Raw genomic sequence first — 19,712 nt, 5'->3', positions numbered from 1 at the left:
AAAGAGAGCTTGTGAAAAATAGGAGAAACAATTCCAAATAAACCCAAATGGCCCAACTGTGTCATCATTTCTTTTTTAATGACTGAGAAGAGTACAAGCATGGGGAGGCCACTGACAGCACTCCATTCCTTTGTTCCAATACTCACAGATATTACCTTCCTCAATACAACATCAATGCTAGCAGGCATTATAACAAAGGCTGGCGCTTGCATTGCTGTAGCCCTGGGGCACTAGAGAGCTTTGTAGACCTGGTCTCGAACATTTCTTAATTCATGGAATCATTTATTAATTCAGTCTGTCCACTAAGATTTGCTCATTGATCTACAAGGGAATCAGCTCCCAGATATCTGCCATTGTCCATTCTGCACCCCAAGCCTGTAACATGTGCCTTGGAGCAACTCGTTTTCTCTCTCAGCCTGCAGAAGTGTCTCTTTCACCCTGACCATCCATTTGAGGTCAGGTATGTGAAGAGCAGGGGGGCAGTTACCAGTGTTCCAGTTAAGCTGCGTGGCCGCATGGTGGTCTGCAGGTCCCGCGCAGGCTGCTTGCCGGCTTTACAATGGGAGAAACCCTGCATGTGTGGAAATCTGAATGGGCCGTGTAGCCCATTAGAGGGGACGTGCACCCAAAAAAATAATTAGAGGGAACATTAGCAGTAATCTGTGCTTGCACATTTGTGTCTATCGTGGCATGTCAATGGTTAGGTGTTATTATTCAATAACTGAGTGATCTTGTGTACTGTATGTTATGTATGGAGAAAGAGTCAGACCAAACACTGTGAGCTCAAAGTAAAATGTGACCGTAGTCTTTTATTGCAGGTCTCCAGAGAGCCTCTCCAACCTGTGAGGCCTCCTTAAATACCTGTGCTCCCAAGGGATTATGAGATCCCTTGGGACTCCAGGGGATGAGCCCTCTGGTGGCTGTACAGAGTAAATACAAGTTTACATATATAACACTGTACAAGTAAGAAAGAATTAGCATTTATACAGTGACTTTCATGACCTCAGCTCATCCCAAAGCACTTCACAGCCAATGAATTATTTTTGCAGCATGGTGCTTGTTGTTTGTGAATAATGATAATAGCCAATCCGTGTCCAGCAAGGTCCAAGCTGACACACATTCTACTGCACCTAGCTGTTATGTACCTGCTCTAAGGGTGTTCAGTGTTGACATTTTCCCCAATATCGTGTTCCCAGTCTTGACTGGGTCATTGGGGCAGAGACCCAGCGCAATCCCACAGGAAAGGAAGGGTTAGAGGGAGTGTATCCAGGTCTGCTCTTGGAAATCATCAGCAGGTTATAAAGTGAAACAGGAAGAGACCTGCAAAGAGGTTACCTGAAACTGTTGGAATGGGGGTGGGGAAATGGTTCAGTGGGTAAAACCCTTAAGCCAGTGAGGTGTTGAGTAATATGGAGCAAAACATCTGGGGGTAAAAATTGCCCCTGTCCGAAACGGGGCGCACCCACCCCATCTCAATGTTTTTTTTACCGCAGCTGCGGTTCAGGTTGACTCAGGAAATTCCGCTCTTTGTTTTTTTTTGTTTTCATCCGGATATCAGTCATAATGGGGGGCAATGACTACAGCTGAAGGGCAAAAAAGCGGCGGCTACAGTAACTGAGAGCGGAAGTTGGGGCGGTGCGTATTTACCGCTGCAATAACGTCATCACAGCATCGCGTCACCACGGCTCTCCCCTTCACTTAAAGGGGAGAGTGTCCGGCCTTTTTAAACTTCATCCCACTGGGCCACCAGGGAGGGTTTCAGCTGGGCAAGTAGCCTGACACCCAAGAGGGCGTGCCAGGCTGCCTGTTGGCGGCCCAACCGAACCCTCCCTGGCAGTCGGCCGACAAAAAGAAAAATATGGCGGCCGCAGCAGTGTGCCCTCCCCTTTCAGGGATGCCGCAACACCGCTGCAAAAGGCCACAGCCTCACTGGACCATCGGGAAAAAGCTTGTTTTGGCACCGCCAGGCAGGCCGGCCGAAGATTTTCCTGGGGAATGTCGCCGCCGGGGGTGGGGGATAGATCAGAGTGTAGAATCGTAGCTCACACGGGTCAGCTGCTTCAGGAGAGATAGAGAAAAAATTATAGCGGGAAATGTGTGCACAGAATGAGGGGAGGGCCCTGCTGGCCTTCTACATGTAGAATCATAGAAAATAGGTGCAGGAGCAGGCCATTCGGCCCTTCGAGCCTGCACTACCATTCAATATGATCATGGCTGATCATGCAACTTCATTACGCCACTCCTGCCTTTTCTCCATACCCCTTGATCCTGCCTTTTCTCTCGGTCCTAAATGGCTTACCCCTTATCCTTAGACTGTGACCCCTGGTTCTGGACTTCCCCAACATCGGGAACATTCTTCCTGCATCTAACCTTTCCAATCCCGTCAGAATTTTATATGTTTGTATGAGATCCCCTCTCATTCTTCCAAATTCCAGTGAATATAAGCCTAGTCGATCCAGTCTTTCTTCATATGTCAGTCCTGCCATCCCGGGAATCAATCTGGTGAACCTTCGCTGCACTCCCTCAATAGCAAGAATATACTTCCTCAGATTAGGAGACCAAAACTGTACGCAATATTCAAGGTGTAGCCTCACCAAGGCCCTGTACAACTGCAGTAAGACCTCCCTGCTCCTATACTCAAATCCTCTCACTATGAAGGCCAACATGCCATTTGCCGCCTTCACCGCCTGCTGTACCTGCATGCCAACTTTCAATGACTGATGTACCATGACACCCAGGTCTCGTTGCACCTCCCCTTTTCCTAATCTGTCACCATTCAAATAATATTCTGCCTTCCTGTTTTTGCCACCAAAGTGGATAACCTCACATTATACTGCATCTGCCATGCATTTGCCCACTCACCTAGCCTAACCCAAATGTAGAAAATGTGACTGAGTGTTCTGTTGAAAGTGGATCTGCAATCTGCAGAACTGTTTGTTTGTGGCTGCTGCAAAAAGAACCGAATATTTACAGCAGTTAGCTGTGAGGAGCCGTGGGAAAACATCTGTCTGATAAAAGGCTGGAGTGAATGTCCCCTCTCCTACTGTGCAGAACACACTCACACGCACAGACTGACAGTTTATCAGGAGAACATTTACTATGTATTTTCCCTCTCGATGCCTGATGATCCAATTAATCTACAGTTCAGCTATTTGAAGGATTTGCCTGTTTCAGTGCTGGCTCAACGCCACTTGTGTATCAGAGAGCAGTTGGCAAACAACGGGGACCACAGATAAGTAAATGCTATATCATTTGTTTCTGATCCCTGATTAGTGTGCACCACGTCTTAACATGGCTGAGTTCCAAATAAAAAGCGAGATCTCTGCATTCTCCTGATGATTGTAGCTGAGCCACACAGACCTGAAGGTCCCAGGTATGACCCGTTATGCTGTGCTGAGTTGGTTAATCTCACTCAGTTCGGGAGTTAGACCCCTAGAATTGGCCTTTGCACTCCTGGGTTAGGGGCAGGAATACCGGCTAGGGATTCCCCTCCTGTTTATTTTTCATTTATATCTGACCAGGTTTTTAATGTGAAAAATCAAGCGCAGTCAGTAATTTGCAACCTGTCCCAATTTAACATTAACTGCCCACACATACCACAGAGTATTTTCAAGTGACCTCCCCTTGCTTGAAGTGAGAATCTGTGGATGTCCAGTGAGGACAGGATTGTAGCTTGGCTGTGCTGCCCTTCACTGCCGAATAGCCTGCTGACAAGCACATGAAAAATGGTTACTTGGGTGAGGAATCGGAGAATGGTCAGTGTGCATGAAATCATACCCCAGCAAAACATTCAGGAAAGGGGACAGAAAGAGGAAACTGAGAACAAACTCAATCATGAAGATATGCTTCTGGTGTACTGCAGGGAGTATAAAGCCAACTGTTTATTTTTCATTGTATCTGACCAGGTTTTTAATGTGAAACATTAAGCACAGTCAGTAATTTGCAACCTGTCCCAATTTAACATTAACTGGCAACACATACCACAGAGTATTTTCAATCGTGTGGCTGCCAAGTGTGGCAGAGGCCAAGCAAACCCAGTGCAAAATATCACAGCAACATTACTAGCGTTCACTCCTGATGCTTTTAAACTTTAGAAATGTAGTACACTTCGGGCACATTGCGTAAATAAGTCTGCATCCCACTCCAAGCGAGATGGTATGCCTGTGAAAATGTGGGTCTATGATTTTACCGTCGGGATAAGGGAGCTGGTTTAAGTTATGCAAATATGGGGGTTTGATCCTGTGTATTTCTTCCTTGTGGAGTGGTCATATAAAAGTAGAACCCAGTACATCCATGGTGACCGCCTCTCCAGTGTGGAGTACTCCAGTAGGAGAACAACAATCGGGGATCACTGTGCTGAAACTGGGTGCATTGTCAAGTGAAAATATAAAAGTACCTTTCATTACACACTCCTTTCATCATGCTGAGAATGAAATCCTTTCTTTCTGATAGGGACGATGTGGTGCTGTGGTTTAGGCATTGTCCTTTCACCTCTGTGATGGGAGCTCAAACCTAACTTGGAATGAGAGCATGGTTCTGTTTGACTGTTGCATGTCCGAAGCAAATTGAGTTGTGAATTCACAGTGTAAAGGACTGCCAGCTGAGTTCTTCCCAAGGAGTTTGAGATTCCTTTGTCTGCTATTTTAATCATCATTAAAACAACAGATGGGGATTTGATCCAAATACATTAAGCAATACACTGAAAAGGGAGGAATTTTAAAACCTCCCTCCTTGTTCATACAGACTTTTATTCACTCCAGTTTGGTGCAGTATTTTTCACAAATCTGAATAGGTTCCCATGAGTTATAATCTGAAGATAGAATCATAGAATTTTACAGCACAGAAGGAGTTTCTGCAGCCCATCACACCTGTGCTGGGTCTCAGAGAGCAATTCGTTTAAGCCCATTACTCTGCCTTTTCCCAGCAGCCCTTTAAACTTTTATTTTTTAAATATTTATTCACTTTCTTTTTAAAGCTATTGTGGAATAATGGCAGGTAAATGGAGTTGAGGTACAGATCATTCATAATGTCATAGATTGGCAGAACTGAATTGAGGGGTGAATGACCTGCTCCTGTCCCTATGTTCTGTTAGGGCATTCCATCTCCTAGCAACCCTCTGCTTACAAAACATTCTCTGAACCTCAAACTTTGTTCTTTTTGTGATGATCTTAAATTTATAGCATCTAGCATCTAGGTCACCAACCGCTAGAAACAGTTTTCAAGGAGAGCGGGATGGAGAGGTTTAAGGATGGAAATCCAGAGCTTAGGGTCTAGACACCTGTAGGCACGGCCACTCATGGTGGGGCGAAGGACAAAAGGCAAGAGTTGGAGGAACGCAGATTTCTCACAAGGTTGTAGGGGTGGAAGAAGTTACAGAGACCAGGAGAAGCGAGGCCATGGAAGGATTTGAACACATGGATGAGAATTTTTAAATTGAGATGTTGCTGCACTGGAAGCCAGAGTAGGTCACCGAGCAGAGGGGTGGTGAGAGGATGGAACTTGATGTGAGTTCAGATACGGGCAGCAGAGTTTTCGATGAGAGTGGAGGCCATCCAGGAGGGCATTGGAATATTTGAGTCTGGAGGTAATAAACGCAGGGATGAGGTGGGGAGATATGGGTGATATTACGGATGTGATCTTTGAGATGGAGAATATAGAGGCGGAAGCTCAGCTCAGGTTCAAATAGGAGGCCATGGTTGTGAACAGTCTGGTTCAGCCACAGACAGTAGTCAGGCGGGGGGATGGAATCGGTGGCTAGGGAACGGAATTTATGATGGGAAATTAAGACAATGGCTTCAGTCTTTCTAATATTTAATTGGAGGAAATTTCAGCTCATCCATGACTGGATGCCAGACCAGCAATTTGGCACCTCTCTCCTCTTTTAAGACGCTCTTCAAAATCTACCTCTTTGACCAAGCTTTTAGTCGCCTGTCCTAATGTCTCTTCTTTGGCTCTGTGTCATTTTTTTTGTCTGATTACATCCCTGTGAAGTGCCTTGGGTGCTACATAAATGCAAGTTGTTTTCCTGTTTATCTTTTCAAAACCCCTGATAATTTTCACTCTTCTATCAGATCACTTCTTAATCTTCTTTGTTATAATGGAAAGAGCCCCAGTTTCTCTAGTCTCTCATCCATGGATACAGAGCTGGTGTTTGCATTAACAGTACTGTTACTGGAGACAAACTTATATTTAGGTACCAGTGGTTCAGTGTGATAGTTGTATGTTATGGCAATGTGGCAGCTCACATAAACATTCTGTGAGATAAGTTGTAAACAGGTTTGCATGTATCGGCATCATAACACTTTGCATGTATATGCCAACCTGGGGAAGCTGCAACACAGGACTACATGCATGCTATACAGCAGAAGCAGTATGCTGTAGACCGATCTGAGCGATCCCACAATCAATGGATAAGATCAAAGTCCTGCTACATCCAGTCGTGAATGGTGGTGGATAATTAAACAACTAACAGGAGGAGGAGGCTCCATGAATATCCCCATTCCCAATAAGAGTCCAGCACGTGAGTGCAAAAGACAAGGCTGAAGCGTTTGCAACCATCTTCAGCCAGAAGTGCCGAGTGGATGATCGATATCAGCCTCCTCCTGAGGTCCCCACCATCAGAGAAGCCAGTCTTTAGCCAATTTGATTCACTCCACGTGTTATCAAGAAATGGCTGAGCGCACTGGATACAGCAAAGGTTATGGGCCCCGACAACACCCCAGCTGTCGTGCTGAAGACTTGTGCTCCAGAACTAGCTGTGCTTCTAGCCAAGTGCTAAAACACTAGCATCTACCCAACAATGTGAAAAACTGGCCAGTTATGTCCAGTCCACAAAAAGCAGGATAAATCCAATCCGGCCTATTACCGCCCCATCAGCCTACTCTCTAAGTGTCGTCAATAGTGTTATCAAGTGACAATTACTCATCAATAGCCTGCTCACCGATGCTCACTCCACGTCCCACTGCTCTTTGATATTCAATGGCATTACCATCGCTGAATCCCCCACCATCAACATCCTGGGGGTCACCATTGACCAGAAACTTAACTGGACCAGACACGTAAATACTGTGGTGACAAGAGCGGGTCAGAGGCTGGGTATTCTGCGGCGAGTGTCTCACCTCCTGACTCCCCAAAGTCTTTACACCATCTAAAAGGCACAAGTCAGGAGTGTGATGGAATACTCTCCACTTGCCTGGATGAGTGCAGCTCCAACAAACATAAAAAATGAAACATAGAAAATAGATGCAGGAGTAGGCCATTTGGCCCTTCGAGCCTGCACCACACTCAAGAAGCTCGACACCATCCAGGACAAAGCAGCCCGCTTGATTGGCGCCCCATCCACCACATTAAAATTCGCTCTGCTGGCGCACAGTGGCTGCAGTATGTGCTATTTACAAGATGCACTGCAGCAACTCGCCAAGGCTTCTTTGGCAGCACCTCCCAAACCCACAACCTCTACCACCTAGAAGGACAAGGGCAACAGGCGCATAGGAACACCACCACCTCCAAGTTCCCCTTCAAGTTACACACTATCCTGACTTGGAAATATATTTGTGTTCCTTCATTGTCGCTGGGTCAAAATCCTGGAACTCACTCCCTAACAGCATTGTGGGAGCACCTTCACCACACGGACTGCAGCGGTTCAAGAAAGTGGCTCACCTCCACCTTCTCAAGGGCAATTAGGGATGGGCAATAAATGCCGGCCTTGCCAGTGACGCCCAAATCCCAGGAACAAATTTTTTTTTAAATATGTAGATGGTGGCTTCAAATCAAATCAAGAATTTACAAAGGCATGTCAGGCAAATGTTTAAACTCCTGCTGTGCGCTATTTCCCCAAGCACCTGACCTGCTGGAGCAGGAGCCCCGTCTCTTTCAGGAATGTCTTCTCCTAGTGTGATGTCACCCATGACCTGTAATGCTGCATTAACTCTGCCTTATTCGCATTGCAGTCTTATACTTATCTGTAGCGATGACGTTCCTGTAAAGCTAAATGCCACTTAACGTGATGTACATATTTGCAGTAATGCTGCAAGTTTCAGAGGATGCCAGCCCAAAGTGAGCTCCCACTTCCCCTAGCTACAGAAGCTGAATCGTAATGTCCTTTGGGGGCTAAATTTGCCCAAGGGTGATGGCAGTTTCTGTGTGCATGGTTACATCAAGACTTGGCAAGCATTGGTTTCTGGGCGCTATGCTCGCTCCAACTACAGCATCAGATCATCTGCTGAGAGAAGTCTCACTGGACATGCTTTATATATTCTGTATTCAGCAGTGTTAAATTACAGATTGAACACAGAATGTGGCATAAAGTTCATAGTGCAACAGTGCTTCAAGTAAACCTACAGGAGTTTATGCTGGCTACAGCTTTAGAAAGATGTTAGTAGGAATTTAAACCAATAATAAAATTAATCATATTATAGATGTACAGGTATTACAAACACTTGCAAAGTTCAGTATTATTGCTGTATTGTAAAGTAGCAGTATCCCCCCTCTGCTGCCTATCTCTCATCAGCAGAACAGCTCAGACATCAGAACTCCTGGCATGCAAGGAATTTAGACTTTGAATTGTCAGTAGGAATCCTTCTCTCCTCTTCTAAAAGTGATGACCCGTCCCTGGGGAACAGATCCACAAGCATTGACAGCCCTGCAGTGTGTCCCTCACATGGGCAAGCCTGGACAGTGGGTGTCAGCAGTGTGGAGGAAAAGGGTGCAAAGAACATCATAACCAAGTTTGATTTCATGTGCATGTTTAAGAATAGTAAGCCCCACCGCCTTCCCATTACAGCACCGTATAGAGGTTTTGATCGAGTAGATTAGTGAGTGGGTCAATAACCAGAGGCCATCGTTTTTAAATCATTGGCAAAAGATCTAGATGGGAGATGAGGAGAAATGTTTTCACTAAGAGTTGTCCGGATCTGGAACGCTCGACCTGACAAGATAGTGCAAGCCAATTCCATCAATAATTTGAAAAGGGAGTTGGACGGGTATTTGAAGATGAGGAACTTACAGGGTTACGCAGGGGATGTGGGACTCAGCACAAAGGGCCGAATGGTCTGATAGGCAGCAGAAAGGGGATACTGTTATTTTACAATACAGCAATAATACTGTACTTTTCAACAGTTTGTCATGCGTCTACAATATGATTTATTATATTCTTGGTTTAAATCTCCTAAGAGAAGTGCCTATGATTGTAACAATCAGGTTAGGGTCAGTATGAAGCTGTTCCTGCTTTGTAGGAACCCTGAACTTGTGGAATTTAAATTTGTTGTCCAGGCTGAACCCGAGTGTAAAATGAAACCGCGTGTGTGACTGACATCTGCACTCACTCCTTTTCACCCCGACATCAGATAAGGCCGTGACTCCGGCTTTACACTACAACCAAACAAAGCCACTTCACCCGCTCACCACAGTTACAGGATGGTGTGTGCACCCTATACAGGTCCAATGGCCCGGACTCAAGCACTCACTGGTATCCGGTTACAATGTTAACCATCCTCTGTGTCTTGGCAGCTGCTCTGTCACCCTGGTGTCATTGACTCTCACTGCTCATCAACCGTCTAAAAATCATTTTTCAGTTTCCTTCAGTCCCACAGTTAAAAGTTCCCACTAGCTCTATCATAACCTACCAAAACCTAACCAAACATGCTCTGCTTTAAAGCAATCTTCTGTTTAATAGATGTTTTTCTACATGATTACAGGGCTCAGAGAACAAATAAATATCACTACATATTTATTCTTAAAGCCGTATCTGGTCCAGTAACCAATAATAGCCAATGAAAATATCCCCCATTTTGAATATTTGCTTTTTAAAGTGGTGAGGTGTGCGCGACTCCGTGTCCCTTTATAGTCAGTGAGTTATCCTGACTCGTGCACCAATATTCTTCTTCCACCCGAAGCCAATATTCTGTACGCATTGCTGATTTAAAACTGAATGAAATTATTCCCAATTAGTTCTGGTGTTACGGATGGTGTAAATGACTGTGGTTTTAACAGATATGGGTCAGCAATGTTACAGGAGTACAGACACTATATGAGGGCGCTAATATTCTGTATTCCTTTGTCTGGAGGATCAATTGTCAGCCTTCTTACAACGGCTGAGAGACTGGGCGAAAGAGTATTGGTCATATAGTGTAACCGCAGTGTGCGAACTTCCAGCTTGTACCGTATTCCAACATTACAGAATCGACAGCAGATTTCCCTCCCTCTCCATCTACAGAGGACCTCCGTACATTTCTGTAATTAACCAACAGACATTTCACTTTGTAGCAGTTCCTTTCCTCAATAGCTCATTTATTTCGTTAATTGAAAAGAAAATCACTTTACTAAGACAGCGGTACAGTTGCATGCCATTTATTTGGAAAACTTTATTTCGTTTAAAATAAATCTTTTTGTTTACTTCCTCGCTCTTCGTGCACCCCCCCCCCCCCCCCCCCCCTCGTGTAACAGACAAGCTGCCGACTAGACCCTGTAGAGAGATCGGTTCTGTTCTCGGCAAAGGATCTTTTTGAAAGCCCTCCTGAAGTCCTGGTTGAAGATGGTGTAGATGACGGGGTTCAGGGAACTGTTGCAGTACCCGATCCAGAAGAAGAATTTGAAGATGACCGGTGGGACTGAGCAAGTCGCTGGGCAGATGGCAGTCAGACTGTAGGAGAAGAAAAAGGGGAACCAGCATAGGATGAAGACACCGATGACTACAGACAGAACAAAAGTGAAGCGTTTTTCCCTGTTCTGGATGGCTTTGCTCCTGATGGCACTTGGCGTCAGAGGCTTCTCTCTCCTCCCAAAATGCTCTTCCCTCTTGGAGTTGGAGTTATTCTCGCCCTGCGCCAGTTTGGGGGAGCCGGGCGCCTCAGTCTTTCTGTGGGACTTCTCTTTGCCTGAACACTCTTCCTGACTGGAGGACGAAGAATCAGCCGCTTGCTCCTTGTCCTTGGCTTGGGTCTCCTTCTCCGGCCCATTAGGGCCAGAGGACGCTTGGTCCTTGTCCTTGGCCATGGTGGCGCTGACCAGAGCTGCTTTCCTGTTGCTGGGTGACTGCCTGGTCCTCTGCTTGGCCACCTGGTAAATCTTCATGTAGACCAGAATCATGATGACACAGGGAGCGAAGAAGGAGCCAATGCAGGAAGATAAGATGTACCATTTCTCGTCATTCAGGCGACACACGGGGATTTCGTCTGCGCCAAGGTTTTTGTTCATGGAGATGAGAGGAGGGAAGGAAATGACCCCAGCGATGAACCAGACGGTCAGGATCACACACCGGATCCTTCTGGGTGTCCTCTTGGAGTTGTACTGGATGGCTTGTGTCACCGACCAGTATCTGTCCAGACTTATGGCGCAGAGGTGCACAATGGAAGAGGTGCAAAACAAGACATCTAATGCCAGGTAAATTTCGCACCAAATCTTCTTAAAGTACCAGTATCCCATCAGCTCGTTGGCCAAAGAAAAGGGCATCACCAAAGTGGCCACCAAGATGTCGGCGGCGGCCAGCGAGACCAGGAAGAGGTTCTGGGGCGCTTGCAGTGACCTGCTGGTCAGCACCGCAATGATGACCAGGACATTGCCAATAATTGTGAAGACGATGATGAAGCTGATGGCGGTGGCGATACTTGCGGTGGTCCGGGGCGAGTAGGGCAGCGAGGAGAGGCGTTCCCCCAAAGTATTCTGCTGGCTCACGTTGCAGGGGAAGCTGGCGTTGCCCCGGAGCGGCGAACAATCCGGCGCTGCCATCGCCCTTCCTGCAGTCGCCTGCTCAGTCTGCGCTCGCCCGGAGCAGCATGCAACGGCTACTTGAATACAATGGCACGGATCTTATGGCCAACTATATTTCTTGCTGTGCTGGTCCATCGCAATATGTATTCTGCTGCAGTAACTAACTCTGCAAAACTACTTTCTGGAAGAGCATTTCAAGGAGACGGCAGCTGCTGTCTCTCTATTAACAGGAGGCTCTGAACACAGCCGCGGATCGTGTGCCTGGACTGATGACAAACGCCCCACAAGCCTCTGTCGCACTTGTCTCGCTCCCACTCTGTCCCCCCACAGCCTCGGCAAGCTGCATTTAAAGGGACGCGTCGCGCCACACACAGCCCTGGACACACACGTAAGCGATCACGTTGCTTCATCTTCGCCTTCCCACTCTCATCTTCATCCTCTAAAAATCAACATTGGTGCCACAGCCTCAAACAGCGTCGGTACAAATGCAGTCCGCGCCGTCATGAACTATCACAGTCCTTTCTATGTTCAATTCAGAACTATGCACGCCTCGAAAAGATGCTTCAAACCTACACACCAGATAATACTAACTAACATCGAATGTCCATTTCTGTATTTTGCCCTGCGCGGGACGGGCTTTGACAACGGGGACCGAACCCACGCGGGCTCTCCAGATAACATACCTCAATAATAACTATTAACATGATGCCTACATTATAGGGTCACACCAGGCATTCTGATTGTTGGAGAGAAATTTCTTAACCTATAACCTTTGTAACTTTTATAATATGTAGCCAGCTCCCCTGTCTTTCTCTGATGAATTATGGGACAGGAAGAGTGGTCAAGTAAGAAATGTATGTGTAGTCATGGAGATAGGGGAAGTAAGATAATGGGCGTTAGAAAGGCAAACAGATGTATATCACTTGTATTAATAACAGGAAGATAGTTTCTTGTTTTTCTGCTGGTGCGAGGAAAATAACCCCATTTGTGTGTGCGTATGCTAGTTAACCTTTGACTTACCACAATGTAAAGATAGATTGTCATAGCATTACCATATAGGGTAAGACATTACAAAAATGTTAGATAATTGGACAATGATGTAAGGGGGTGGGACCGCCCCCAAAGGTATAATTGTAACTTGGAAACTTCGCTCGGAGAGAAGGTGTGGCAAAGCTGCGGAGTTTCCCCACTTCTCCCAGAGCGCTCTGTACGAATAAACTGTGACATTTTCCTTCACCGTACTCGGACTTGGTGTGGAATTTATTTCCCTTACAGATTTGGCGCTGCGAGCAGGGTGAATACGGTCGCTTCGGGTCGCCTAGCCGGTGGAGAGGGACGGGTAGTCAAGGTTTGACCGTCCAGTCAATTGGGTCCCGGAACAGGGCGACCCCTGAGCCCCAATTCACCAAAGAACAAAACATCCGTGAATGGTGAGAAAAACCACAGTTGAGCTGCGGGTTAGAGTCTAAGCTAGCTTGGTATGAGTGATGTGTGAAAGAAACAAGTGTTCCCTGCCATCTCGATTGTCACAAACTATCTCAGTCACCTAACTTGAGCCGGAATTAAGAGGGCGAATGCCCCATGTGAAGGCCAAGGATTAAGGTCGAAGGGAACATAGAGAGGACAAAGTGGCGACGGAAAAGTGGAACATTGAGTGAAGTAGGGACTAATCTCCTTGCAACTTTGAGTCACACAGGTCGGGACATTGGGGGTCGTGTGTAGAACAATTAATGTGGTTGTAGTAAGTTGCGGGTGCAGCTGGAAAAGATCGTAGTGGGTCGCGGAGGCACCATTTTTAACGAATCGCAAGTGTGTTGAAACACCTCTGACGATAGAGACTGCAAGTCCTGAACGGACCGCTGACAGTAGTAAGACTGTGAAGTGAGACTACGATGAGTGGTAAGAATCGCAAGTGTAATCAGACACCTCTGACGATAAAGATTGCAAGTCCGCCTGGTAGAAGTGAGTAAGACCAGGTGTACCTCTGACAATTGTGAGACCGTGACGTGAGAATACGATGGGTGGTAAGGAAACAGAGAGGGCCCCGCCTAGGGTCCCTCACCAGACTATACATGACTGAAAGGAGGAATGGGCCCCGACGGGAAAAAAAAGTGTGAAAGAACAGAGAGATGTAGAAACAGAAAGAAAAACTGGGACATTTGAGAGGACGAAAAGCAGCCCTCAAAGCCTACATGCTAGACTTCGTTCTAGTTATGAAAAAAAAGGATAAAGATGCAGCCTTGAAAGAAAACAAATTGAATGAAATTGAAAGAAAGAGTGTCTTCGATTGTCTGAATTAACAAAGTTACCGAGAAATGAGCCCTCTGTGTAAAATACCAAAACCTAATTTGAAGAAAGGAGATCAAAAAAAAGAGGACATAACTTACTAAATACTAGTTGATATTGGCTGTGAAAAAAAAAAGATATTGGTTTAATTGAAAGGATTTTTGGAAGAGGTAAAAGAAACTCCATTGAAAATGATTTTAAATTACGAGAAAGTTTCATTGCAGTTTGAAAAGATTTCCAGAATAGACGTGTTTATCAAGAAAAGTCCCGAACAGTCGAAACAAGTAGGAGGGTTTTGAAAATAACGAGGAGAAGAGATCTAAACTATGCGAACTCAGCACAGAAAGAAAAATTGGGAATTAGAAAATCTTACTGATTTTAAAATTCTATTGGAAATGTTGGAATGTATACAGCTTGTGTGAAAATTGAAGTTCAGTAAACAAAATAACTATCAAAAATGTGTGGTATTGTTTTAAATCAATTTAAAAAAAAAAATCTTTGGCAAGAACTTGAATTAGAAGTTAAGGAAAAAATTGAAATTTAATCTAAAATGCTGTCTGTCCTGATGAGAAGACTTCTATTATGACGACTTTACTAATGATTTCTGCTGTTTTAACAGATTCCTAATTTCTAAGCAAGTTTTGAAAGCACAAAGACTTAAAAAAAAACGAAATTCGGATGATTACGTGAAGTCACGTAATGACATCAGGCCTTCTTACAAACCTGTAAAGAAGTTAGCCCTTTCCATTGACAACTGTTTTATATTGGACATTATTCATTTGGATTTCTTAATAGAATAAAGAAGACTCACCTGACAGATAAAGGAAATGGTGGGATAGTCAGAATAAAATAAAACAGAACTAGCCCATGTAATAATACTCGCCTGATACAAATAATGAAAAAATTATTCTAGGAACAGACTTAATAAGGGAATTTAAACTATTAATAGACGCCGAGCTTAACAAAATAATTTGGCCGCAAGTGGATGGACGTAAAAGCAAGTACTCCGCGCCCTTACGAAACATTGCGAAAATGGGCAGTGCTAAACCACTAGCCTGGGATTAACGATAAGAGTCGGAGGTAGACGGGGTGATATGCGAGGCCCTAAAGCCGGTATGGGCCAAAAACAAAGCAGGACACGGGCCTCGTTGACATGACGCCAGTTAACATCCCAGGGCCCGAACATGAGGGACATGGGAGAAAACCCGGCAGAAGGCCTCCTGGGGGCAGTGAAACTGCCCCAGGGTGGAGAAAGGATGGAAAAGTCACAGCCCCAAACTGCATTAAGCAGACATTACTGGAACTACACCATGGAGTGGCCCATATAAGCAGAGGCCCCATGATGGAGTGGCTCATGAGAAGATTGGTGGTGGTCCGGAATAGGGGCGGGATATAGCCAAACACTGTCAGCGCTGTATAACGTGTACGCAACATAATCCCGGTAAACCAATTAAGATACGAATGGGGCACCAACCAAGGCCCCAAGGGCCATGGGAAAACATACAAATAGATTTTACTGGACCACTGCCCGACTCACAGGGGAAAACGATATTGCTTAGTGGTAATAGGCCAGTTTACCCGATTGGTGGAAGCTTACCCAACAAGGAACGGTACGTCCACTGCGGTAGCTAGAATTCTGGCGGAAGAAATAATCCCTAGATGGGGGGGTGCCGTTGCAAAAGGACTCGGACCAAGACACGCACTTCATGGGGAAGGTAATAAAGGCCGTATGTCAACTAATGGGAATAAAACAGAAATTCCACATACCATACCATCCCCAAAGTTCAGGAATGGTAGAACGGATGAATCGAACCCTTAAGATAATGATCGCAAAGGCAATCCGAGAAACTGGGACTACATGGGTTGATGTGTTACCCATCATTCGGATGAAACTAAGGGCGGTCCCTAATCGAACAACGGGCTTATCCCCTTATGAGTTAATGACGGGAAGGGCGATGCAACTCCCAGAAGGAATTTTTATTGGAGGAGCGGATGTAGGACCCCTAAGGGATAGAATTCGGATAAATATATATACTGGAGATGAGTAATAGTCTCCAGGAAATGTGAAAGCAAACCAGAGAAAGGCAGACTCAATGCGATAAAAAAAAACTGGAGTCTGCCGCCTTCCCGGACATACCTCAAGCCGGAACGCGTGTGATGGTGAAGGTTCTCCCAGGAAAACCTGGGTTCGCTCCGAAGTGGATAGGGCCGTACGAGGTTATGATTAGTGGAGATACATGCGCCTGTATTGATATTAGGGGAAAAGGACAATGGAAACATAGAACCCAGCTTAAGGTTTTCGAGCCGAAAAACTAATGCCTGTCGTACTCACTATTCTTTGATTTGCCCACAGGTCAATAGAGACACTACAAGCAACATATACGGCCATTTTGCCTTTGACTAGTTGTTAATATAAAGTGATAAGATGAAACTGTGTGCCTCAGTCTGTATAGTAGTATTGGTGTACGTCAAGTGCGGCGCGTGGGAGGCGAGACGGAAGCGAGAGCTCCATGTAAACACCTTTTTGTATATGTAATGTTTTAGGTGGTGTATCCGTACTGGTCGATCTGAAAGTGACAGTGGTTGTAGATACAAGAAACATTTACTAAGTTAATAAAATAATGAATTATAAAAGACAAGATTTACCAAACGTTTAAGTCATAAATATGATTGGAACTTTCAATAAAGTCTAGCAAATAGTCACTAATAAACATAAAGCGGGCATATTTTTCTAAATCTCATGTATAGTTTCAGTCTATGAATCTAGAAGTCCTGAATGTATAGAAATCTTGCAGTCTGGAAATTCCTGATTCTACACAAATCGGGAAGTAGTGGATGCAAGTGAAACTCCCTGTGCTTATGGGTGAGATTCAGCAATTTTATATGTTGGCTATTCCGTGTGAGACCCACACAGCCATTTTAGTTGTACACATCCTTATACAAATTAGTGGTGTCCTATTAAGGGGCCACCAGATTGACTCCCCCTAGGATGAGTTTCACCTCTCTCTATGTCAGTACCAGCTTGTGCAAAGTGAGAAATACGAACGGTGTTACCCCAGTGAAGGGAGGCACTTGATTTGCATTCCTGTGCAGCCAGCCTTGCCTGCTTCTATACAAAAGCAAAATACTGCGGACGCTGGAATCTGAAATAAAAACAGACAATGCTAGAAATCTCAGCGGGTCAGACAGCATCTGTGGAGAGAGAAACAGAGTTAGCGTTTCAGGTCGATGACCCTTCGTCAGAATTGTTCAAAATTTGTCAGAAGGGTCATCGACCTGAAACATTATTAACTCTGTTTCTCTCTCCGCAGATGCTGCCTGACCCGCTGAGATTTCCAGCCTTTTCTGTTTTTATTGCTTGCTTCTATATTTATTATAAATTGGACTTACTCTGCGAATGTACCTGCCTATAAGCCACTTGAGGGAGTACGGGCACCAATTTCACAGCTGACCAGAATGTCATGGATGCATTCTCAATTGCAGCACCGCCTTTTAAAGTTCATTTCTTGTGCTTTTGTTAACAGAAATATATATTTTTTAAATGGGTTCACAGCTGCGTTAAAATAGTACAACAAAGTAACATCACAAAGATGTGTAATGAAACCCACTGGGGCAGTAATGCAGTCTCGAAGTTCACGCAAACTTGGCTGTCAGTACCCTGGACAGGGACAGGGAAAGTTGGGAGCACAGTGACTCCTGTTGTCAGGTTCCAGCTCAGCAAGCTTATAAGTGGCAAACAAACTTTAAAATCATTTGAATGAAGTTGCTTATTCGTGAATGTTGTATTATTATTTTAAGTGACTGGATATATTGAAGTATACGTTAATATCAACTTGTATTTATATAGCACCTTTAACTGTGACATGTCCCAAGGCGCTTCACAGGAGTATTAGGAGATAAAACATTTGACATTGAGCCACATAAGTAGAAATTAGCACAGGTCAAAGCGGTTGGTTTTAAGGAGCATCTTGAAGGAGGAAAGAGGCGGAGAAGTTTAGGGAGGGAGTTCCAGAGCTTGGGGCCCAGGCAACAGAAGGCACGACCACCAATGGTTGAACGATTATAATCAGGGATGCTCAAGAGGGCAGAATTAGAGGAGCGCAGACATCTCGAGGGGTGGGAGGGTGGTTGTGGGACTGGAGGAGATTAGAGATAGGGAGGGACGAGGCCATGGAGGGATTTGAAAATAAGGATGAGAATTTTGAAATCGAGGCATTGCTAAACCGGAAGCCAATGTAGGTCAGTGAGCACAGGGGGTGATGGGTGAGCGGGACTTGGTGCAAGTTAGGACATGAGCAGCCGAGTTTTGGCTCACCTCTAGTTTACGTAGGGTAGAATGTGGGAGGTCTGCCAGGAATGCGTTGGAATAGTCAAGTCTAGAGGTAACAAAGGCATGGATGAGGGTTTCAGCAGCGGATGTGCTGAGGCAAAGGCAGAGGAGGGCGATGTTAACACTTTTTCTTTTGTCTTGCTAAAATGTTTTGCCCTCTTGTGTGTTATTTCCCCCATTATTTACAGAGCACTTTAAGTATCTTGTTATTGGGTTATTCTCTTTTATTAGATTCTGTTACATGAAGGATGTAGATGAGTAGCTATTCCCCACTCGTTCACATGAACCTCTGCAGTGAACCCATCCTGAAAACTAATGCTTTCAAAACCAATCATTTTTCTACTTGTGGTTAAAATTACATTTCAACAGTTTTGAATTTTTTTAATAAGAACTTGGATATCTATAATTATCAGCTGGAATATAGATATTTTACTGCAGGAAAGATCATTTAAATCCTGCTGGTTTTATGAGCTATAGATCATAATCTGCAACCGCTCCTTGTTTTTGTTTAGTTTTTACTGTTCCTACAAAATACTTAAATCCTCGATAATGACTGGAACACCACTAAAACAAGGCGACCGGTACTAACCAGAAGGCCCTGGTTTATAGTCTAACTAATCCCAGGTATGGTGGTGGCAGGGACACCTCAAGCGTTTTTGGGCTAGGGAGTGGAAATATCAGCCAAAATTCCCATTCAGTATCCAGTGATCTTTGCTGACAAGTGCATGTGAGGTTGTCAGGGGAGGGTAGGATTGGATGTGGTTTTGATTGCCCCATCCCACTGTCGAATCATTTTCATGGAGGTAAAAATCTCAGATCACAATACAAATGGGCATACATGCACAATCCTTCATGTCTCTCCATAGGAGAGTTCTACTTTAGAATTCCAATCAAAATGCACAGATAGAAATAAATGGCTGTTAGCCTTTGCCCACAGACCCATTGTCTGTCTTCTAGAAATCATTTATGTACAGTTAAAGATCATGGGTTACTTGCAATCCTAAGTTTCAGTGCTATTGATACTATTTTTGGACTTTGAAGGTGAATGGTCAGGTTTCAGCCATCTGTGGATTTTAGTTAGTTAAACATCTCAAGAAACTCCAAGGGCAGTTTGGAGGCTCCTTCAACTGTTGAGCCTAGGGATTTGGACTTCATTGGATTTGCCTAAAATGCAGTTTTGTACATCAGCATTAATAGTTCATGCAGTCATTGTGGAGTGTATTAAGTAGCCTGTACATTTTGGGAGTAATCATGGCAGAGTCCACAACTCCTATTTCTGTCAGCATGGTCCAGTTGGTACTGTCCTCACCTCTGAGTCAGAAGGTTATGGGTTCAAGTCCCACTATGGATTTGAATATATAATCTATTTTGACACTTCAGTCAGTGCTGT

At 44.9% G+C, this 19,712-nt stretch overlaps 1 protein-coding gene and 1 long non-coding RNA gene across 2 annotated transcripts in view; one reads left to right on the top strand and one right to left on the bottom strand.

Annotated features, from left to right (window-relative positions):
- Positions 1-16,681, top strand: part of LOC139234754 (uncharacterized) — a 137,070-nt gene extending 120,389 nt beyond the window's left edge. Inside the window, exons 3-4 of the long non-coding RNA XR_011588340.1 lie at positions 12,982-13,136; positions 16,346-16,681. This is a non-coding gene — a long non-coding RNA (uncharacterized lncRNA). The remainder of the gene's footprint in view (positions 1-12,981; positions 13,137-16,345) is intronic.
- On the bottom strand, positions 10,443-11,973 carry adra2b (adrenoceptor alpha 2B). The gene has a single exon (XM_070865440.1). The coding sequence runs from the start codon at positions 11,722-11,724 to the stop codon at positions 10,456-10,458; it is 1,269 nt and encodes a 422-aa protein (XP_070721541.1). The 5' UTR covers positions 11,725-11,973; the 3' UTR covers positions 10,443-10,455.
- Positions 16,682-19,712: the final 3,031 nt, after the last annotated feature.

The sequence above is a fragment of the Pristiophorus japonicus genome, chromosome 22 (assembly GCF_044704955.1).
Source record: "Pristiophorus japonicus isolate sPriJap1 chromosome 22, sPriJap1.hap1, whole genome shotgun sequence".
Classification (NCBI taxonomy): domain Eukaryota; kingdom Metazoa; phylum Chordata; class Chondrichthyes; family Pristiophoridae; genus Pristiophorus; species Pristiophorus japonicus.
The sequence above is the reverse complement of the archived record's forward strand: the minus strand, read 5'-3'. Positions and strand labels throughout refer to the sequence as shown.

Coding starts and splice junctions, on each gene's coding strand:
- adra2b (XM_070865440.1), bottom strand. CDS start 11,724: ATGGCAGCGCCGGATTGTTCGCCGCTCCGGGGCAACGCCAGCTTCCCC.